At 44.5% G+C, this 23141-nt stretch overlaps 1 protein-coding gene across 4 annotated transcripts in view; it reads right to left on the bottom strand.

Annotated features, from left to right (window-relative positions):
• MICU1 (mitochondrial calcium uptake 1) overlaps nt 1-23141 on the bottom strand; it is a 106526-nt gene that overhangs the window by 33777 nt on the left and 49608 nt on the right. For 2 of the 4 annotated variants that reach the window (XM_074592924.1, XM_074592925.1), the window contains exons 7-10: nt 16850-16915; nt 15509-15623; nt 6326-6408; nt 1071-1268 (exon numbers count right to left, since the gene is read on the bottom strand). In XM_074592924.1, coding sequence (XP_074449025.1) covers nt 1071-1268; nt 6326-6408; nt 15509-15623; nt 16850-16915 — 462 coding nt within the window. The remainder of the gene's footprint in view (nt 1-1070; nt 1269-6325; nt 6409-15508; nt 15624-16849; nt 16916-23141) is intronic. The other 2 variants (XM_074592926.1, XM_074592927.1) reach the window with 1 other exon arrangement.

The following is a 23141-nucleotide window of genomic DNA, read 5'->3' as shown; positions in this document are numbered from 1 at the left end:
CAACGACTGACTTAATAGGAGCTTAATAAAACGCTGTCCCTTAGCACACGGACACTCACATCAGCCTGAGGCGACGGTGAACTCCCAACACTGTTGTTTTAGCAGATTGTGGTTGTGGGGGGATCTTCTTGTGCACAAACCCTCATTTCTGATGCAAATAAAAGCCTGGCTTTGCTCAAGCCAGGTCGAACCTTTGAGCCTGCTGCAGAGAAGGGCACCATTCCTAACAGAGTCAGCCCTGCCTGGGAGCTGAGACACAGACCAAGGAGTCCCCCGCTGCTGTTCTTGTACTCGCTTTATTCAAAAAAAAACCACAAATTTGGAGCTTGGTGCTTAAATTCAGGCTATGTGACTATGAGCAGGAGATTGGAAGCTGCTGTTACCTCATGGTAATGCAAAGAAAAAAAAAAAGAGACAACCTTCAATTTAATTGAAAGGCAAAAAAAAAACTCAGAAAAGATGGATTTCTTATAAAGTACATTAATCCAGAAGTGAATAAGGGAGGTCACCTAACAGGGACCACTGATTTATCAGGATTCAAACAAGGCTTGAACATTTACATAGCAAAAATATGCATAATAATGAAGCAAATATGAAGGTGGGGACAAAAGCAGAGACAAGGAGTTTGGGGAATGTTATAAACCCAGGTCCTTCAGGGCACAGCTTGCTCATTAGGACCGCGACAAGCCTTCCTCAGTAAGGCAGCAACAGCCCACTCACCACCTCTGTTGTGGTTTGTTTTTCTAAAGAATCTCAATCATCTCCATCGGCAGTGCCAAGGCGACGCCAAGGCAAGCACCACATGGAGGGAGACGCACCTGGGATGTGCCAGCTGATGCTGCAACTCCACAAGAACAGCTACCGACAAAAGCTGGAGACGTTCCTGGGCAGTGCCACAGCCACCAAAACGCTCATCAGAAATCTAACAACAGGTTTGATCCGTGGGTGCTATGAGCCACAGCCATAGTAATTCCCTCTGAACCCTTTCCCATACTCTTCCTCCAGAAACCACACCACGCAGCGCGGTCCATGCTGCGCTGCCCTCCCCAGTACGCAAAAATAACCCAGACCTCAAGCTTCAGAATGTCGTGCTGGAGTTTGCGCTGGAAGTCAAGGAAGTGGGAGATGGTCAGCTTCCCCTTCAGATCCGCCCCAAAGAAGTACGTTGTCAGCGCAGAGTTGAAGCCGGTTTTCAGGGTGTTCCCCGTGGTAGCCCGGTCTCTGTGGCGCATGCCCATGCTGGTTTGGGAGCGAATGATGCTCTGGACCTGGAAATAAAAGGGAGAACGTTAGCACCAAAAACAGCACTGAGACTTAGACTATTCAATTATCAGCACGAAGTCCTCCAGCGTCAGACACGTCATTCTCCATTTGCCTGAATTCATTCTTAAAAGACACGACAATCCCAAAATTCGGCTGAACTTAGGCTTTATTTTTTTCAGTCCTCTTTAAAGAAAGAAGGGTATGAAGTGCTTAAAGTGAGTTTTAAGCCACAGTTCACCCAGTTTGCAGATGAGCGTTTTAGCGCTGATCCTCCGTCTGGTCAGCAGAGAGCAGCTTGTTCCCAGCGAAGTTGCAGGAGGAGAGAAAGCCGAGGCAACTGCAGGGAAGGGGGGAAAAAAAAAAAAAAAGCTTACACACGTTTTGGAGCTTCCACTCCTGCTTCACCGCAGTTCACACCAACCCTGGTTAGCTCACATCGCCTTTCCTCTTTCCTTTCCCCTTGTGCATAAAACTGGGGGGTTTCTACCCAAGGGCACCCCTGTCCTTACTGCCTGCTGCTTTCTGCGGCAGCTGGAAGCTCCTCCATCCCTGGGGCTGAGCTGCAGGCAGAGGCTGAGCCACCTGCAGCAAAGGGCTCTCCCGAAGTCCCCCCCAGGCTGCATCAGCCCCAGTTCAACCCCAGCAGCACTGCCAGCAGAATAACCAGCGGTGCAGAAGCATCCGAGTTGCCAGCAGACCCAGATATTTGCACGACAACAGCCAAGTGACAGCAATATCTCGATGTTTTTAACAAACCACGCAGGCAAACAGCCGCCTCCTCCTCCCCCGAGCTCTCGGCAGCGCGCTGTACCTACTTGAAGGCACTGCTCAGCTCGAGTGGGTGCTATGGACAGGGCAAGGATGCACAGGACAAGCTCCCTACCCCTCTACGACATGGCAAAAGGTTGAACTTGAGGGATGCGACAGCCTGAAAAATCCAACAGTTTGTTATTGTAAGGGTTCTGTAATAATTCAAGGGGGCAGGCAAGCCAAATGCACGCTCACCTCCTCTCTCCATCCCCAAGTATCCCACTACCCCTTGCCACCTGAATGATTATTGCTGCGATATGAGAAGCCAGGCTTATTCTCTGTGTAATAGCTGATCTCTTCCAACAAAGCAGCAGAAGGATTCATATTAAGGACAATGAGTCAGAGAAAGGAGGGGGAAAAAAAAAGCCACCCGACGTGATGCCCGGCACTCAGCCTCAACAGGCTTCCTGAAGCTCCAGCGAACACCGCTGCTCTGCCTTCAGCCTCTTCCTCCTGCCGAAAAAAAGTTGGAAGAAAAACAGCCGCCAAGAACTCCAGCTGTCAAAAGGACGCCAGAATCTCGTTATCATGGTATACGGTATGTTCAATTTTTTTCCTAACAAGAGAGCAAGGATTGGAACAACCCCAAAGGGGATGCTCCGGAGGAGAACACCGCGTATCCCGGCCGGGCTCACCTCGCTTGATACATTGCCTCCAAACCAGACTATTGGCTATTCTTCCACTACAAAGAAAACCAGGTCAAATAAGAAAAAGAAAAAAAAAAAAACCACAACAGAGAAAAAAGGGTTTGGGTTGGTTTGGCTTTTTTTTCCTTGAAATTATGCACTGTGATGTGAGGAAGGGTTTTTGCACTGTAAATAGCAACTCCTTATTTTGCTGTGTGCTCCACTTCAACTGCGAGCTCTGCATGCACATTTTGGAGATAAATATTTATAAACTGTCTGAAGGAATGCAGTTTATGACCAGCTTGGAAAACTGCCCCTGTTTCTGCAGAAGCGAGTGTTTGCCACACTGCAGGCTGTTCGGCAGAGCATCTTTTCCTGGGTGTTATTTATAAGGCATCCTACACCCCTCTTCTCTCCCCATCCATAACAAGTATCAGACAGTTCGGAAACCCATCTGTAGGCGCTGGAGCCAAAGTTATTCGGCTGGCCCCTATTTTGGGTAATCCTTCTACTACCCAGAAAGGCAGGAGACCACTGCAAGGAGTTGTCCTCCAGCCCAACCAGGGTTGTCCATCCCCCACAGCTCATCCATTGCACGAGGATGTGAAGCACAAAGACGCTTCACTGTGTTTTGTCTGTATTTCAGCCTAAGTGCTTGTGATCTGCTTCATCTTTTGCACCAGACAAGAGGAAAAAAAAAGAAAAAACCTCAATGAAAATAGTTAATGGTTAGAACAGAAATCACGAGTAACGCTGCTTGAGGGTTTACTACTTTTCGTCTGACTTTTTAATTAAAGATAAGAGTAAACTAACAATTTACATGCTGAAGGATGAAAAGTTGAAGATGATACTGATGCGGGCACCACACTATTTAGCGCTACGCACTAACCATATGCATCAATTGGAAAAAAAATCTGAGGCTCTTCAGTGAGGCCTGAAGAAATTCAATATTTTCTTATTAGGCAGTTAAAGCCTCCGATTTACTCGCATATTAGCTAAATTACCACAAGTATTTTCTTTCCCTGATGAATACTCTTAAGGTTTGTCAGACATTAATGTGAAGAGAACTGCTGTTGGCTGTCTCCAAAGACGATGTGTGGAAAAAGTCATCTTTGGAGTAAGACGAGTAAGAAAGGAGTAAGAAATCCACTCCCAGGTGCTCACAGCCAGCAGGGACTGTACGAGGCTTCTCTGATCGCCCTTTTCTTTCCCTTCCTTTTTTCTTCCCATTCTCCCCCAAAACAATGTTGCTCTTTTAAACTGATGCCACCTCTAGAAGCATATTCCCCTGGAAGGGCCAGTTCCAGCGGAGACGTTTATGGGACGGATCTACAAACCCTGCCATCCTTCAGGCTCTTACTGAGGTGTTTCCATAAGGAGCGAAAAAGAGCATTTATCCTATAAATTATCATGTGTGTTTATTATATACGTGTATAATGTTATTTATGTGCCTCCTGCTGAAGCTATGCCTTTAATTCTGTTTGCAAAGTGCAGCAAATCAGTTAATAGTGATTCTGTGAAGATATCCTCAGCTGCTTCTCACTTGCCAAAACAGCTCCTTCATCCTCTGACTCGAAAGCTCTGGAAGATCAGCTTTTCACCAGAATACTCTGATGCTAACCAGGAATTTTATTCCTTTACATAGAGGCAGCGACGCGTGTAACGAGCTTAACAAAAAAACCCTGCCTCTTCCTAAGGATTTTTCTATGACTTAATGCACAGATAACTTCCCTTTGCCTACTGGATGATTTGAAATCATTTAATTCAATTTTGTACTTTCATCTTCAGAGCGCTTCCAAAAGATCCATCCTCAAGAAACGTTCTTTCTTACTTTACAAGTCTAATAAAAAAGCCAAACATGACACCAGTGTTAGTACCCTGGCAGCACTGCATTTTTAGTAGGCAGTTAACCGTTCTCCATTTTTCTTAAATTCATTTATCTCCATAATTGATTTCACTCTACAACATTAGTAACTACTGTAAAACACCTTTTGAATTGTTAAATATTATCCGATCGCTGCGGTGGGGGGAAGTGCACTACGCGAATAGAAGGAAGAACAGTATTTTTTTACTTGGGAAAATAGGAAACTGGGAATTTTTCATAGCTAAATCAGTAGTTTGTAGGGAGGCGGTGCCAAACAGCACAATGACCTGGACACAGCTGTGGATTCAAATTTGCACTTGAAGGAAAATGAAAAGCTCCTGGCTTTACATTACAAGCTATCACATGAAGGGATATCGCTTTGGAGATAAACATACCCCCACTCTCCCCATAGTCCAAAGTTTGCACCTAAAAATGTACAGTTAACCAGATATATTACATGGCTCTGGAGCAAACCCATAATAATGACATCACACCCACAAGTAATAATTTAAGGAGGATGACAGCAAAAGATTAGGAGAGGGGGAAATTAATTTAACAGAGCTGCTTCGCCACTAGTTCTTCCCATTTATAGCCAGTGCCCCAAGCACGACCTCTTACAGACTCTTCTGAAGTTAACCAGTCATTCAATCAACTGATGAACAAGCATTTGTAAGGAGATTATTCAGGGCTGCTTTGTTCTCGGATATCAGTACACAGCTTTTCACCTTCTCCAAATACAGATGTCCCCCAGCATAAAAAAAAACCAAAACAAACCCACAAGGGCAGGTTATTTTTTTTAATGTGGAGTCTTGTTTCCTTTGCCCAGAAACAGCAGCTACCGCTTGCCCATTAAACGTGCCGCCCGGAGGAACACAGGGGCACAGAAGTGCCAGGGGCCACATGAATATTAGGTGGATTAGTGGTGTATCTCCTCTACCTTGTTCTTTGCTACCAGAGGTGGCGAGTCCCCATCCAACCGGCCAGTTCCCTGCATTGCAAACACATTTATTTTTGCTTTCACAGCTGGCACACGGAACTTTGCTAATATCCAGCCACTTCAGGATGTTTCTGAGTTTCCAAAGCCTCAAGGCTGTTTTCTACATAGGCAAGAAAAGCATAAACTTCTGCCTGGGGAGGTCAGATCTCGAGTCTTCAATCTATTCTCGCTCTAACGCCCTCACAAACCACAGCCTCTAGGAGGACCTCACCAGGATCAGCCGGGCAGGCTAAGCTCATTAAAAAGCCTGCATCAAACTCCCTGTTGATGAAACCTTGTAAGAAGTAGGCGAAAAAAACTAATGAAAATACACGCTCGATAAACACATTTTTTGGATTAGATTGAAGTAAGTGGCTAAACTCTTATTCGAAGCAGACTCACCCTGGTTATTCTCCGAAGACAAACAAAATTAAGGAATGCAGTAAAAGCTGTGGAAGAAAGTAGGATCAACATTCTATGATGTCAGTAGAGTGAAAAAGAATTCTTTATGTGCTTTGGAGGTGATATCTTGTAAAGATACCTCGGTGACAAAGTCACAGGAAATCAGAGTTTATACTTACACTTGTCCTGGTTGAACAAAAAAGTACATCTTGAAATATTCAGTTACCAAAAAAAAAAAGCAGGCACTGAGGCAACACAGCAGAGAAGGAAGAGACGTGAACCAGCATTACCCACAAATATAAACCACAGTAACATTGTAGCGGAGCACTGCACTTATGACTAAGATGCCATAGCATTAAGAAGTCAACCTGTTGTCCAACTTGCCTGCTCAAACTCTTCCATGTCCACCTCGCCGTCACCATTCAGATCAAACATCTTAAAGGCGATTTCAAAATTCCTCTGGGGAGCTACATAAAAAAAAAAACACAATAAAAAGCAAAGACCAGTTAACGAAGATACAAAAGCTCAATACAAAAGGCACAAGTTCAGAATGACTTTATCCCAAAGCAATTTTACATAATTCTTGCAATTTTAAGAAGAAAATGCAGCTCTTGGGAACCTCTAGCTGTGAGCTTCATGGTGCTCCTTCCACCAAAGGTCTAGGCAAGGAGGTTGGGAGGGGGAGATGTTTCTTGAACACAGTTTATTCCATTTACAGATAGAAAAAGCACAAAAGCAAGACACCATCTGGTACTTCTAATGACAATCAAGCGAAAACGACGCTGTAGCACGAGCTCCAGCCTGTTCCATGCGGTTTAACACTGATTTGGCCAGAGGACATTCCTCTAGCGCTGCTGAGTGCCCTCCGTGCTCTGTGAAGCAGGCGGTGGGTGAGGAGCAGACCTGGACTTTGGGGAATTCCCTTCCAGACTCAGCTCTCGTCTCACTGTGCAAATTTAAAGAAATCATTACCAGCTCTGTCTCAGTCCAGTTATGACACCGAGATAAGGCACGAGCTGGAGCTCACCAGCTGAGATGCACCCGAGACAGCCTGGTACCTCATCTTTCATTGCATTTAGTCTACGTTGTCATGGTTTATTTAGCCAGAACTCGGCAAAAGCGTCACTTCACAGCAAAACCACGCTCTTTCCCCTGCATCCCACCAAAGAATTCCAGTACGTGTCCATTTTGGGCTCTGTAACCCGTCACCATTTAAAGCCACAACGTAGTGCCACAATTTTTTTTCCAAATCAAGCTAATATATGAGAATTTATCTCACTCTGCTACTTTCAAATCCATACCACCTCCAGGAATGTTGGTGTTTGCTGGGATTTCTAGGAAATCCTCTAGGCTATAATCAGTGCTTAGAGTGTGATCTTAAATATTCAGTTAAAAACTCAGCCCCTTTTTTTGTTCTGAAGATGCTTCTTCCCCACACAAGTCTGGCAGCAGGATGAGGCTCATCCTCCTTTAACCTCATCTGCTGCAATCAACTTTTAATATTTCTTGTGGATGCTCAAAAAGTAAAAAGTTTCTGCAACCACCCTTCTTTGTTAAGGCATCTCCCAGATGGGGGTGGGAGGGGGAGTGCAAAGAGGAATCACTCAGACAAAAAGAAATTAATATGAAATTAATCAAACTGGATTTTGTACATTAGTTACAGCTTCAATTTAGGGCCAGGAAACTTTTACATCGTGTTTTCCCCTTGCTATAATAAACTGTAGCACTTTATCACTGAAAGATTCTGTAAATATGTTATTGAGAGCACTTTTTCCCAATTACTTTGTGCCTTAAACAGACATATAGCAACATTAAAACGGATGGCAGGAACGGCCTGTCACTCGCCACCTGATACATACAACACATACAGCCCTGCCATTATCATCACTGGATTTCCAATTTCCTCCTGCCAATTATTCGGGCTTTAAATTCCAAGTGCTGCGTGCATAAGCGATGTCTCCTACAACCACAGCCATCACCTGCAGCACGTGGTGGGTTGTTTCATACGCAGTGCTGAGGCAGAAGCAATGCCTCCACCCAGCTCCTCCGCCCCTGCTGGGATGGGGAGACCTTCGCTCTCCATCCCTCTTTATTCCCTCTTATTTACATCCTGAGATGTACTTGAACAGCCATCCCCAAAACCAACTTCATAATCTCTTTAATGATGCAATCTAATTAAAGGGATTTATACAAAAAGCCTCCTCTGTATCCATTCAAACCTCCTTTGCATCCATCCATCCATGCCTCCTCTGTGTCCATACATCCAATTCGTCCATCCATCCAAGTCTCCTCTGTACCCATCCATCAGATCCATCCATCCAAGCCTCCTCTGTACCCATCCATCAGATCCATCCATCCATCATTTCCAGTGATTAATTCTCTGCTTCCTTGACAGCCACAATATTAAGCACCTTCCAACTTCCCTCTTCATGTTTAAATAACGCATCCAATTTTATTCACTTTAATTGCAACTACCGCACAGAAGCCCGGATGCAATTTCTTCTTCTTAGCCCCAAAACCTGGCGCTGCATGGAAAGAGTTGTTGCCTCTTGAGGAGAAGGAGGAATATAGAAAACTCTGATCTAGTTACAAGATGCTAGAAAAAGAGCAATTTACACCATCTCATCATTCTTCCCTGCCAGGGTGCAATGATGTATATTCTGAGATTGGAAAATTTGTTAAAAATTGGTGTTTGGGTGGGGTTTTTTTTCCCCCTTTTCTCTAAGGAAACATAATACCGTGTCCCACTCACACAGACACAGGGTGAAGAGAGAAAGCACTTCAGAGAAAGTACTTCACTTGCCCCTCACAAAGGCCGTTTCCTTCCTCTCCCTTCTCTAAACACACATTTTCAAGAGCAGTTCATCAAAGCCCCAGAGGAGAACATCACTTGCAAAACTAAAATGAACAGTTCAGCATCAAAAATCTGCAGGGTCAGTATTTTCTAAGGACAGGGAAGGAAAATAGCTTTAAATTGGCAAATTTAATTACTTCATTCCTTTAGCTAATATAAGCGACACAGCCCGTTTCTTCCTCTGATCTGCATATCTAACTCCAATTACTTGTAACGACACTTACATCCAACAAATGTGAATCCGAGCCAGGGAAACCAGAGGGCACTGAAGACAATTAGCTCATCCTGCTTCTGCTCCGGAAGGAATGTTCATTAAGATGTATATCTCTGGTCTCCGGCAGCCTGAATTTATTGGTCCTGAGTGAGATGATTTCTGCTTCTCCTCTTGGGCATGATGTTTCTGACCAGGATTTATGGGGGAAGTGTCGTTGCGATGGCAGCTAACCCCCCCTTGCCACCCTGCCCCATTACTCATGGTTACATCAGCCTGTACAACCTCCATTTCTCTTCTTCCTCTTCTCCTTACATCTTTCAGAAACTTGCAGACCATAAAAGCAGCAGATACTGTTTGCCTACCTCAATTTAGACTTCCCCCCCCCCCCTTTTGTTTTGTCCCCCAGTTCTACCACTCTCAACTGCAGCTTCTCTAAATTTCCCACCTGCCTCCTTAAGATGCCTCAAAATGAACGCAATATTCCTCCTGCAATGGTTATCTGAACCATCCAAAACACTGTTTGCCTTTAATACAGCGCAATGCCCGTCTTTACAAGGGAAAACCCACTTTTGCATTTCCCCAAGTGCTGAGCTGCATTTTCAGCTCGCCCTGATTTTGCGAGCTATCTCCTCGCCATCCTTTTTGGCATTATTCAGAAGCAAGATTTTTTCATAGCGACTAATTTCCCATGGGTGACGAGGCAGGAACCGGGGAGAGCTGCTGCAGTTTCTTTTCGAGCTTTATTTCTAGTCTTTAGGTGTTCAGGAGGATCCAGCAACTTCCTAATTGATTCCTCCAAATCACTAACACAGATGAAAACATGGTACTGGAGCCCCCACCAATACCAATTCACGAGTGACCTATTCCCTGCTTTGAGATATATAAAAATATAAAAGATCAGGCTGAAAATATTCTGTGGATCCATAGCTCCAGCAGCTCTACACACCAAGTTGCTTTTTCAACCAACCTGGGAGTTAGTGCAAAGGGCAATTAATGTTTTTCTTGACTCATTTGTTCAAATCAGATATTTGGGAACAGAAAGGCAATAAGAAAACCAAAAGCCACAGGCAGCTGCGTTAGAAAGACGAGCAACCTCCACCAGACAAACAGATGAGGCACAGCAGCACTGACCACGCTGAAAAAACCACCCGATCCATCAGTCTGTAAAGCCCCAGGGAACGTCCGAGGCATTAGATGGGTTTATTAGGCATCTTTAAGCCAATTATGTCATTTTTAACCATTTTGAATTATTCAATGGACCAATTTGCAGCACTCAATTGCTCTTTATTGCCATTTACTCTCACCAGAAGCAATGCGTTCTGAAAGACAATAAATACTCACTGATGAGAAAGGCCACATTTTACTGTTTTTGCGCTCATTCGATCTTCTCTTTCCCCCAAACTCAGTGCTCCCCACTTGGAGATACCTCTCAACAAGTATTTCCCCCAACTCCTGTCGCAACTCACGCGGAACATGGCCGCAGTTGCAAAAATTGAGTGTTTGCAGAGCATCCACCTCAAGAGGAGGTACTGTATTTTAGGAAAACTATTTTGAACACGCTTTTGGAAAATAAACGTTGCTCCCTTCAGAGGCAGTTAAAAATGTCGTTGTCTGCATTTAAACACAAAGCAGCTCAGGACTTCAGGTTTTGGGGCCCTGGGAGCTCTCTCCTGGTGGGGGCGGGGGGCAGTGTGTGTGTGTGCTTTGCCCGTTGCAGGGGCCACTGAGCCAGGGGCAACGGCCATGGCCAGCTCGGCAGGGTGTTGCCATGGGGCCCCAGTGTTGGCAACAACACAGAGGGGCGTCACCAGGGGTACCAGGCAGCGTCACCAGGGGTGCCAGGTGGCAGTGCTGGTGCTGCAGTGCGGCTCGAGGCAGCAGTGAGTGGGGCAGGAGGAGGGAAGGTTGGGCTGGACGAGGGTCGGGGCAGAAGCGCCAGCCCCCTGGGGTGGTTTCTAAGGCTGGGGCAAGGGCACAGCCACTGCGGGGAGCGCCTGGGGCAGGGCAGGAGCTGCCCTCGGGGCTGGGCACAGAGGGGTCCGGGGCTGCCGGCCACAGCCAGTGTCACTGGGGCGCTGCACGGATGTGCTCCCATCCCCACAGCGCTCAACAACCTTCCCCTTGCTGCCTCCGAGCTCCCTCGCCCCCTCTCCCACACGTCCCTGGGCGTCTGCGTCTCCTGACCCCCACTGCCCCAGCTGCTGTCCCCCTCCCACACAGCCCCGCTGAGCTCCTTCTCTCCCTCCTCCCTCCAGGCCATGGCTATGGCTGTGGGCATCACGCGCGTCCTGACGGTGCTGAGCATCATCCTCCAATACATGCTGAGGGCTGTTGACCAGCCAGATGTGGCCACACAAGACCTCCTGAGGCAGCATGAGGAGGAGCAGAACCAGGAAATGATTTGGCTGCTGCAGGAGATGGAGCGGAGGAGCCAGGAGCCTCACGGGCTCTCCCAGAAAGGTGTGCTCCTTGACGCCTGCCAGCATTGGTGGTTTTGGGCCACCGCCAAAATCCTGCTTGTGCTTTTTGGGCTCTACTGGCTGACAAGGCAGAGAAGCACTGATACCGACAGCAGCAGCCAACATGGAAGCTCCAGCTGCGTGGAGGAAGAGGAGTGGGAGGAGGACAAGTGGGAGAAGAAACCAGACCCTGCTGACACTCCGGGTCAAGAGACGTCTCTGGATACGGTGGAGACCTCTGCTGTGTCTGCCAAACCCTTCCCAAGAAGCACTTTCTGACAGGGCTGCATCCAGCCACGGGAGCCGGCAGCACCTCTGAAGACCCGTCTGACAAATACTTCCATGAGTATCCATGGATGTTTAGGACTGTTAGTATAGTCTTGTAGGCATAGATAAGGTAGCTTGCAGTTGTTTCTTCTCAGATGCCAATAAATGTTCTTGTTTGAATAAACACTCTGTCCCTATATGTCCGGGCAAGGGTTTGTTGGGGAATGCGGGCCCCTCTGAGCCGCTGCCATGCTCAGCTGCTGATGAATCAGGTGGGCATTTTGTGGAGAAGCAGGTTTGGAGACTCTGTTTTCACGCTCTCTGTAACCCAGTGTGGTGGTTTAGCCTCAGCTGGCAACAAAAAACCACAGGCCACTCACTCATCCCCCGCCAGCTGTGGGTTGGAGGGGAGAATTGGAAGAAAAAGGCAAAACTCATGGCTTGAGACAAAGACGGTTTTACAGAACAGCGAAGGAAAGAGGAAAAAAAAGAATACTGACAGAAAAATGTAAAAACACAATTACTGTACCACCGCTCACCAACCTGACCCGGGATGCTCCAGTCCACTGCCAAGGTGTGAGTTTCTGCTTCCTCCTCCCAGCCAGCTCCCGGGCTATAGTCTGGGCACGGCAAGGGAAGGCACTTAGTGCTGCTTTGTAGGATTAAAACACCACCAGTAAGGTGACAGATCTCACTCGTGGCAGGGAAGGAGGCTGAAGACACCCGTGTCAGCCAGCAATATATATTCGAAACAGCCACAGTGCAAACGGGCCCTGGAGATCAGGCCACCTGCGTGCAGAGGGACAGCACGCCATGCCACCTCCATTGCGGGCATCCACACAGCACTCAACAGCCAGCCAGAAAACAATTTCCAGAGCTAGATGGTTTGGGATTTATTTCCTACAAAGGGGAAAGGAAATAAAAAAAGAAAAAAAAAGGTGAATCTATGCTAGGCAAGTGGCCTCTCGCGGGCCAGCACCCATCAGGGCTGGCAGCATGCTGTGCTCCAGAAAGAACCCACAGAAGATGGGAGAAGGAGCTGCAGGTCTGCTCTGAGAGCCCTGGCAGGAGAGTAATGACTTCAGCTTGAGCCAATGCTATTTAACCCTCCATCCAGGAGGAGTAAATCCAGCTGCAGCGACAGTCCAATTTAACCCTCCATCCAGGAGGAGTAAATCCAGCTGCAGCGACAGTCCAATTACAGAAACAACACCAACTTATTCATTTAACACCCAGCTCCCTTCAGTACCTGTTAATCAAGTCAGCATTAGCGCGTCTGGATAACAGACTGCGTTTGCTCTGAAATTGCAGTCGCTGGTGATGCAAAAGCTCTTTCTCGCCTTCCTTCACCTGTTCAGCAAGTCCAAACAGCAAAAACCTCTTCGACTAGGGAAGCGATGCCTTTGCTTTCCTATGATATTTGAAGGACTCAGGGGAAAACCCATTGGCATTTTGCTTATCCTGTATTTTGCTCATCTTTCTACCTCTGCCCCAAAACACAGGAAGCAACCGAAATTATGGGGTATCCTCAAGGCCACTCAGCTCTCATGGCCTTTAATAGAAGGCTGACTCTCTGAAGCACTTAAATGCTGTTTTATTAGTTGTTTTAAACATACATTTTCATAGAAACACAGCAACCGATGAGAACAGACCGTGCTAGAGCGAGAAATGGCTTCCTGCAAGATAACGTTCACTAGTGGGAGAGTAAACCGGCATGGCACAACAGTCAATTTTGGGCAAGGTTTGTTTGCGAGTTTTATTTTTGTAAAAGCAAATGCTTTAAAAATTAAACCAAAACTCCTCCTGTGTGGAATCACTGACAGTAGCTCCAGAGACATTCCTCCATCTTCAAACGTCCATTCAGCGAACTCCCCAAAAACCTAAAAGTCAGCCTAAAAGTCCCAGGACACTTCCCCCCCCCCCCTTCTCTTTTCTTCCTCCCCTCCGCCTTTTTTGAAAGCCCCTGCCTTGCCCACCCCTCACATCATTCCTCAACACACAAACCACCCAATTCTCTCTCCTCTCGTTAGTCTGATTCCCCAGTAACCGTGAACACATTTAAAAGCCCGAGAACAAGGGGGAAAAAAAACCATCTCTCCTGCACAGCCCTCCAAAACAAGGCTGGCTGCCACTCTAACACAAGGTGGTCCCTTTTCTTTTAACCTCATAACAAAGAAATTAAACAAAAGCAAGAAGAAATTCTCTTACTGCTGCCTGTGGAAGCACGTGACATTAATTTTGAGCCCTGCATACGCGATTAGATTCACCACAGGCGCAGCCATAAAGCCAAGGGCATGAATGTTTTCTAAACCACGCTCAGTAATGCAGTACTACAGGTTTGTGAGTTTGTTGTCATCTGCAGAGACTCACATTAAAAGCCCTCGCTAACACAAGCAAAAATACCTTGGGTAATTTTGGCACGGGCTAGACTAATATAAGAAAGGAGCCGCAAAAGTCTTAAGGGTCAGTTCTGAGACTCAGTCAAACAAAAAAAGCAGGCCAAAATCATAAAACAAATTCCCTGGATTGAACCAGCTTTATCTCTCAGTGTTTGTTTTCACAACATGAAGGTCACACACGTGTCTTCCCCCACCACCTCCATCTGACAACAAACAAGACCTTGAACATAGCTTCTCCCCTGTAACAGATCCTCTGAAATGCCGGGCTTGGTAAACGAAGAGCTGCCTCTTTCATTTCATTTCATTAACGCCTCCCTGTTACAGCGTGCAAGAACACGGGGGAAAAAAAAAAATAAAGCACCTGTTTGCTTTTATCAAACATCAGTGAATTACCCAGCTGACTCCCCGAACAGCCCAGAGCAGGCAACAAGGGGGGGTCTACAGTAAACTGGGAAGTGCCCAGCTCTCTAATACCTGTAATCATGTCATCATGAAACAGATACATGCAAGATTAGATAGCCAAGTTTTCTCTTTTTTTGTTTTCTTAAAAAAGTCTGAAAGTCTCAAGTTGGACAGTGGAATATTCCCCACTACCCCACATTTTCTAATGGGGCTGAAAATTTCTGTTGACTTTCCTGTTTCTGCTACAGCACCTTCCAAGCTCTGCAAATGAGGTTCTGAGCTCGCCTTCCTCAGGAAGAAAGTCTAGAAATGCCATTTGACATTACCAAAGGCTTCAGTTTCAGTGTTTCTTGCCAACAAAGCAAACTTTTAAGTGCCAGCACTTGAAGTACAGAAGACTTTGCTGGAACAGATTAGCAGATCACAGAAATATCATAAATGCAAGTCAAGTGCAGCAGGGTGAAAAGACAGAAGGTATCTAATGATACTTGTTGAAATGTAAACGGCTTAACTTCTCTCCTCATTGGATCACATCACGGCACAAGCCCGAGCTTACCCAAGTGAAAATACAGCTGGAGAAGAGCTTTTGAACAGTCTGGTAACCAGTGAGGAGCTGTAAAGCAAAATTCACCCAAACACAAGAATATCATAGGAACGCAACTCAAGAACACACCTCCATTTAGAGTTTTGAACAGCAGGTCAAATGACTCATTAAAAAAAAATAATTCTACATTTTAGAATGAGAAATAAATCTTCAGAAGTCATCGATCTGCTTATCTTTCTGAGCCACTCGAAGCTAGGTCTAAACCAGATGAAGCAACAGCAATTATTCACTCAGCTCGAGTTTCAAGCAATCAAGAATTCCTTTTAAGGAAATGTATGTAGGCAACAACAGCAAACTCATTGCTTGTAAACCTTCAAAATTTAGAAAAGCAGTAATTGCAGTGAAAAAAAAAAAACCACCGTACTTACTGGAAAGGACCGTCGTGAGAAAGATGTAGTCGGAAAAAGAAATGAGTCCACATTCTCCAAGGGCATAAAATATGCTGTCTTCATCGGCAAACTTCTCTCGCTCCTGGGATAATTTCTATTTGTTCATCCGACCCACACCCCAGAAAAAGAAAAATAAAGCAGTCGATTAAACAGAGAAATGGAAGACTTTATTTGTATCCTTACCACCAACAAGCCATTCCACATACACACACCCCTACTATCTCCATTCACATTCAGTGGACCTTTTCCAGCCTTCAAATCTGCTAGAACTGCTCTGCAAGGATCAGTGCTTCCCCATCTCAAATGGGGGATAAGGAATTGCGCAATATTTATTAGCTGGTTTAGCCTAGCTGAAATGCAGATAAATAAAACTATGTCCGCTTTGCTTAAAATTGTCTGAGTCTGAGAGATTAGTGTTATGAAAATCAGATTTTTTTTACTGTAGGATTCAAAAAGGAAATTATTATATTTCACTAATAGAGTTTTAGTTATACTCTGTTGTAGCAGTAGCCAAGAAAGAACTATTGCACATGAATATAAAGTATGATCAAAGTTATCAAAAATGTGTAGTTATCAGAAGCACGGAATTCTGGAGAGTGTTTGGCAAGCTCACTGGGAAGACCGGGACTGATACCCATCTCAGTCTTTCTCTCTCCCTCCAGTTCTTTTTCAACATCTTGTTTTAATAGAAAATACCACGTGTGTTTTATCAGCTCACATGCCTTACTAAGCTAAAAATCCGAGCCCCTTTGATCCGCAGAACCTTCAAAGACTGAAAAGGATCCATAAAACTGTTAGGAAAGCCACACTGGTGACCCAGTTTAAGAACACAGCAGGAGGAGGCACACACACACACCAAGGAAAATGAAATTAATATAAAGGAGAGGAGGCGTGGATGAGGTTATTCCACAGAACCCGGGTCATGCAAGCACAGAAGCATGGTGAAAGCAAGGCTGAATTTAGGAACGGTTTTAGGAAAAAACCACCGACAAACACCACCACACGAGGGTCCAGCTACACAACTGTCCCCCACCGTTACCTCTGTCTAGCGGAGATCCCATCATATACAAGGCAAAGGAAAGAAAACTGGTTAACTGACAATAAAATAAGCAGGCGAAACATAACATCAAGTTGAACGGTTAGACTTGCGAGGAGCAAGAAAAGTTCTGAAGCAACCGGGTGGTTGCTTTGACCGGGCACCGCTAAGAAGCCTCAGTAGATGTCCCCAGCAAGAGTTAGCAGGTAGCCTCCGGGGGTCAGACCCGTGCTCTGCAGCCGATGTCTCTCATCCACCTCAGGCGTTATTTGGAGAGAACTCACCATCGCATCTGACTGCAGAGTGGGGATGAGCTCAGCTAATAATTTAGATGAAAATTTAACCCGTATCTGGCTTGGAAACCACAAGAAGAGAGACAAAAATAATCATATAGATGACAAAAAAACCCCAGTTTTCGGGGGTGGGGGGGGGTGGGGAAGTTCAGCTCTACTGATGAAATAAAACTCTTCCCAGTAGCTCTGCCTTTACCATCTGGAGAGCATCAGGAATTTAATAAGAGACGAATCACTAAGAGCAGACAACACGCTAATGGCATTCATTTCATGCAAGGTAACTGCTATTTGTGCTCACAGGATACCAGGTTGAAGTCACATTTACTGAAAAAAGTGGTTTTGCTTCCCTTTTCATGGAGATGGATCCGAAGCAAAATTGCACTGATGCTTACGTTAAGGACAAATAAACACTGTTTGGTTTTCCTTTAAACTGAAGGCAGGATTTGTGGAGAAAGCAGTTTTCCGCGATTGCTGCTGGCAGGGATGCCAGCAGCATCTCACCTGCTCCTGTGATTTATCACCTCTTCCTCCGATTGCCTGTCTTTAGCTGCATTTATCATAAACTAGCTATTAGCATCCCACTGCACCCGCTTCAAGGATCCCATGAAAAAAGTCACACAGGTTGGTTTATTAATTTTTGTATGTTTCTTTTCTGCACTTAAAATTCATAGTTGGCATCAAACACCTCAAAATATTCCTCATAAGCTCAAAACCACATCCACAGACTAACAATAAAAAAAAAGATGTTAAGTTAGTTGCTCTCTGAAATACAAAGATGTAGACAGACCGGAGGGAGCAGCATTAACTCGTTTGCATCTTACTTTGAGCAAACAACGTAAAAAATTTTTATTTATTGATTTTAAACAAGCATCTACTTGTTACAAACCTGGGGAAGGAGAACATACGCCGTGACGACAGTGCTGAGCCTGACAGCAGCTAATGGGAATTTCTCCCACTGACCTTAATAGGAGAAAATAATAAACTGACCTGATCAATAAGATTTTCAGGCTCCCAGCACCAGGAGGTCAGAAGTTTTAAAAAATAATTCTTAAATCTCCCATTTCTTTTCTTCTGGCTCACTGAGAAGGTGCGTGTTTGACTGCTTTCCACAAAGCACGTGGGAAGCTTGCCCAAAGCAGAGGAAAGGCTGAAAGCATCCTTCTCAGGGGTTGTTCCCCACCATTAAACATTGTATTCTATAGAATTATGTTATTATCAGCAGGAAAAAAATATAAAATAAAAAAAATAAATCAATCCACCTACTTGACAAAGCACAACGTGGACTGTTGTGATTCCTCAAAGTTCAAGGTAGAGAAACCCAAAGTCAGCCCTCACTGACACCTAAACCTGCCTATAGACCTTGAGCTGCTCTCCCACATCCCGCTTTCCTCCTGGCATACTCTGCTATCCCTGCCAGCCAGAAAGGTAATGCACGGGATCAGAAAACGTAGGGAAAAATCCCTTCCCAAGCCTCCATCCTCTTCTAGAGACAATATCATCTTCACACATGAGCTACCCACACGCTTTCAGGACAACTTTCACATTTCACACCCTTTAGTATCTGATCACAAGGTAATTCTCCAAGTGCCCAGTTAAAACAGTCAAATGTCTTCCATTTATGATTTTTTTTTCTATGTTGTATCCATTCCCAAAATCAGAGTAATTAAGATCATTCAGCCGCCCCCCAAAAAACATTCAAACCCGAGCATTCCCGAGTGAGCAAGCCACGCAAAACAGTTTACAAGTACAATGTGTTTTTTTTTAATCAAGCAGTAGATTCATATTAAACGAGCACACAAACGAGCAAACATCCAAATTAACATGTAAAAAGAAAAAGAAATCCAAATATCCCATTGCTGTCAGCACAAGCATGGCTATGTAATTTCAGTGAAAAGCCGCCAGTCCAGTCTCGGTGGAATGAAACATTTCACAGGCATTCAGGCAGATTATTTTACAATACCAGACATTGACAACGGGTTAAAAAAAACCCAATAACAATAACGTAATTGCATTTCAAAATACAAAGCTTGGTTTGCCCTTTCCAGCTGGGGCTCCAAGCCCAACGAACAGCACCAGCACACGGGTTGAACAGATTGATAACAGCGACCAACCTCCCCCAAACCTGTAGAAAAGCAAGTTGCATGCCATAGAACTTGCGTTACAGACTGGCTGCAAAACAAGCAAAGCACCCAAAAATATATCACAAACTTCACGTATTCTACCCCAAAACTGATCTACTGGCAGAGCCTCCCCAGAGTCAAGTACTTGGTACAGCTCCCAGGTAACAAAGGATTTTTGGGGAAAACACCCCACTGATTCCTTCCATTCCTTGGCAAATATTACTTTTATTTTGGATTTAAAAATTGCTTTCCCGGGGCTGAGGGAGAAGTGAAACATGTTTATACTTATTAACCCAAATCTGAGAAAAAGATGTACTTTTGCAAATTAAGGGATGCCTTCCCTGTAAAGGCAGCGACGGACGCAAGGTGCCGTGCTGGGGTTTGCTCCGCGTTCCCCACGCACCTTTAGAAAAGCTAAATCCTTGCAGCTCCACTTCATTTTGCATTTCAGACACTACTTAATGAGCAGCATTTAATTGGCCGCTCTGGGAAGAGCACATTCTTGGTAAGTCACTTCGGAGCTGACAGTTTGTGTTTCAATCTGGAGGGGAAAACACACTTTTGGCATGTTTATTCACAGAACTTATGTTTCAACATCACCTTTGGACTTACATCAACCAAAGCTTCAGGAATTTATCAGCCTTTTGTGACCACTCGACAGTGACTTACGCCTTCCAAAATGACAACAAAATAAATACCAAACTGCGTGCAAGATAACGAGTATTTCTCCAGAACCAGAAAGTAATTTTGTAAATTAGCGAGGAATTTTACATGAAGCATAACCATCTTTTATTGACAAGCGTCATCAGACTCAATTTTTTCCTTTTTAAAAGAAGTACTTTAAGGTTACCAATATTGTGTAAGCAAATACAAAACCAGGAATGTTTGTGTGAAGTCACCTTGCTGCAAAGCAATTCTCTTTCAGTCCCAACCGACCACCTTCAGTTAAGCAAACCATTTAAAAGACATCGATTAACGTATTTCTTTTCTGGTTAGCTGTAGGCCTATAGGAAGATAAGTTTAAAATGCTGTAGTGTTAAAAAGAAATATTCTCTTTTCCACAGTAGGAGTGTTCAAAAAAAAAAAAATCCGCATTACAAGTTGGCCTAATAGAGGCAATTTCTTTCCTTGTTTCTGCGTTTTTTGGCTTTATAAGGTAAAGATGACTCTCCGTATTATTGCAATTTTGGGATACATGTCTCTACAAATGAAATCTCTCTAAGAGGAGGAAAAAGAGCTTGTGCACGTAACGTTAAGCAGGACACACAGACATGATGCGCTATTAGTCCTGCTCGCACATGGCTCGATACCTTGGGCTGAAACCAGTCTACAGCACCCCTATAAATAAAAAAACCTATTAGGAATCCTTCTAAGGATGGGAAAACAAACCTTTCATAAAATTTATTGGGCAATCCATTCAATTAATGCATTTTAAACACTCTTTAGCACCTACCACGCGGTATTGTTTGACATCTTTAAGAATATTAGCTAGCATCCGCCATCTCGTTAGTGCTACGCAACATTTAAATGTGCGGCGAGGCGGCTCCTGTTTGCCTGGTCCAGCAGAGCCTGCAGGACAGCATCGTGCTGGCAGGGAATATTACAGCTCCTTCCTGAGCAGGACTGTTTAAAATCTGGGGAAATACATATATAAATATATATCAAGACACTTGCTGACTAATGCGTTTGCAGCAGATGCTCTGCATTAGTCGATCACGCAAGATAAATAAGGGAAAACCCTTAAGAAACACCAGTGAAAGCTGCAGGCAATGCTATGATAACTAAAAATATTAACACTTTGAACTCTGTCTGCATCAAAATGCTGAACCAGAGGCTCTGAAATGTGGGAGATTTTTAATTTTTTCTCTTTTGTTTTTTTGGAGGGGAGATACAAACTTTAAAGAACCAAAGCCATGCATTTAGAGGTTTCCGGACAACTCATGTTGGCACCTCACTACCTCCATTAAAGAAACTGAAATAAAGAAATAAAAAGGCTTTTAGAATCAGATTGAAAAACTGAACCTTTCAGCCCAGATGTTCAAAAGCCCTTTAGGGAGAAAAATTGGTAGGAGATGTCCCTCCGTGCTATGAAACAAGGACAAAAAAAGGACTTGGGGGAGAATTGAGGGATGTAGAGTTTTTAAAGCTAGTTTTATAATGTGGATACAAAATAAGTAATTTTAGATGCACCGCCTAGGAATTTTTTTATATCACTTTTTATATATCACTAAATAAGAAAAAAGTTTAAGGTTGTGATGGAAACAGCACAGGGACTTTCTGAAGCTCATAAACCTCTTTCTGCAGTGGAAACATTCACAGTACCACTCCTAGAGGCTCCAGGTAATTTACTATAAAGTCTCCGTACTCACACATGCAAACAGATTCTGCGTGGCAAGTAGCAGTGGGTGAGCGTTAGCATAGGAAAACGCTTAAAATTTACTGTTGGCACATAAATACTGCAGCTTATGACCCTTCAAGAGTACATTTTAATAAAGAGTTTAAAACCTTTGATTTGGGGGTTATTTTATCTGTATATATATGCATGGGGGGGGAAATACAGGGCTGGACATGGATGAAGTTGTTCTGCATACTCTCTCCCTCTGGATTTGAATTTGGACACGTATAGAGAATCAAAAGTTAGGCAGCAATTATTACTACAGGTGGTCTCCTGAGACTGGAAAGAGAAATCTGCATTCCCTCCTTCCAGCAAGGCTAGTAAATATTCATCACCTTTAAAACAAACGGCACCTGAAACGCAAGGCCAGCATTCTGTACAACCAAGAAAAAAAAACCCCGAAAATAAATAATGACACAGACTTTCCCGACCCTTCGCAGGCAGCAGACCCACTCATGCAAGGGAAAAACCCCTGCTGAAAAGCAAATAGGAAATGCCTCGGAAAAGGGACAGTCTATGCTTCTGCTCCCCTCCACTGCGCTCAGTCCTCAGCAGGGTAATGAAATCACCATCCGTAGGGCCACAGCAGCATTCGTCACGGGAATTTGATGGGGCAGGATTAAAATTAAGTCCTCAATGTCCCAAATCGGGCTTCTAAAATGAGTTGGCTTTTGACATCTTTGTATTTAAATGGCTGTTTAGGTCTCCCGATGGAAATCGGGATGCTCCTTTTCCTCATCTCAGCCTGCGTTACCAAGATGAACTCATTATGTTGATAATGCACGCGGCTTGTTTGCCGAGATAAAAATTCCAGTGTGAAAGTACACAAGGAAAATAATAGTAATTCTGTATAGAAAGCAAGTATTTAACACTGGCTCAGATGGTGAGGCTGGGGCCCATACACTTAGCACTAATCACCCGCCAAATGAGAACGAGGTGTGGGGAAAAACGACATGTAATTAGAGATTGTCACCACGACTGTAAACAGTTTAAAGAACCAAATTAAGATACAACTAAAAAATCTTGCCATTCCCTTCCACTCTCTCACTGCCCCTTCCTTCTTTACCTGCGTCTCCCATGGACCTCCTGTAGTCAGTGAGGTCAAGCATCTCCTAAGACACTCCCTCCCACCCCACTCAACCCATCCTCCTTCCCCCTCCTCTTCTCCCTGCTAACTCCGTGCTACCCGAGGACACTGTTTTCAGAGCTCGGTTTTACATCCCTTAAGTATTAAGCATTAATCTAATGCCAGGAAAACTATCGAAGAAATTAAAGCCAAAAATGAGCCCATAAAACCACTTTCTGATTAAAAGACTGCATGCACCCATTAAGGGCACTTTGTCACCAAGCTGATTATTTTTTGCTAACTTCCCCTACGGAATTCCCTAACAACACAAAGCTACAGGGCAAACAAAGCATTTAGAGTACATTTCCCTCTTTAGTTACTAACACTGAATGAACTTCCCTCTGCTTTCTAGTTCCTTTTCCTAGAAACCATTTTATGAACTATAGCATCTAAATACTCTTTAATACAGTTCACCCTACATAGTTCTGTAACTTGAAAAACTCAAGGAAGTTTGCAAAAATAACCTCCCACAAACTTAACACACATTCAAATACGTGACGTCTCCCCACAGCATCTGGCCAGAGAGATGCCTGTCCTTTCTCACAGAATAAAACTAACGTGGCCTCAAGCAGAAAATGCCATTTTCCAACGTTTCTATCACAGTCCCATCAACCTGCAAAATAAGTCAGAAGCCTCAAAAGA

The sequence above is a fragment of the Larus michahellis genome, chromosome 6 (assembly GCF_964199755.1).
Source record: "Larus michahellis chromosome 6, bLarMic1.1, whole genome shotgun sequence".
NCBI classification, from domain to species: domain Eukaryota; kingdom Metazoa; phylum Chordata; class Aves; order Charadriiformes; family Laridae; genus Larus; species Larus michahellis.
The sequence above is the reverse complement of the archived record's forward strand: the minus strand, read 5'-3'. Positions and strand labels throughout refer to the sequence as shown.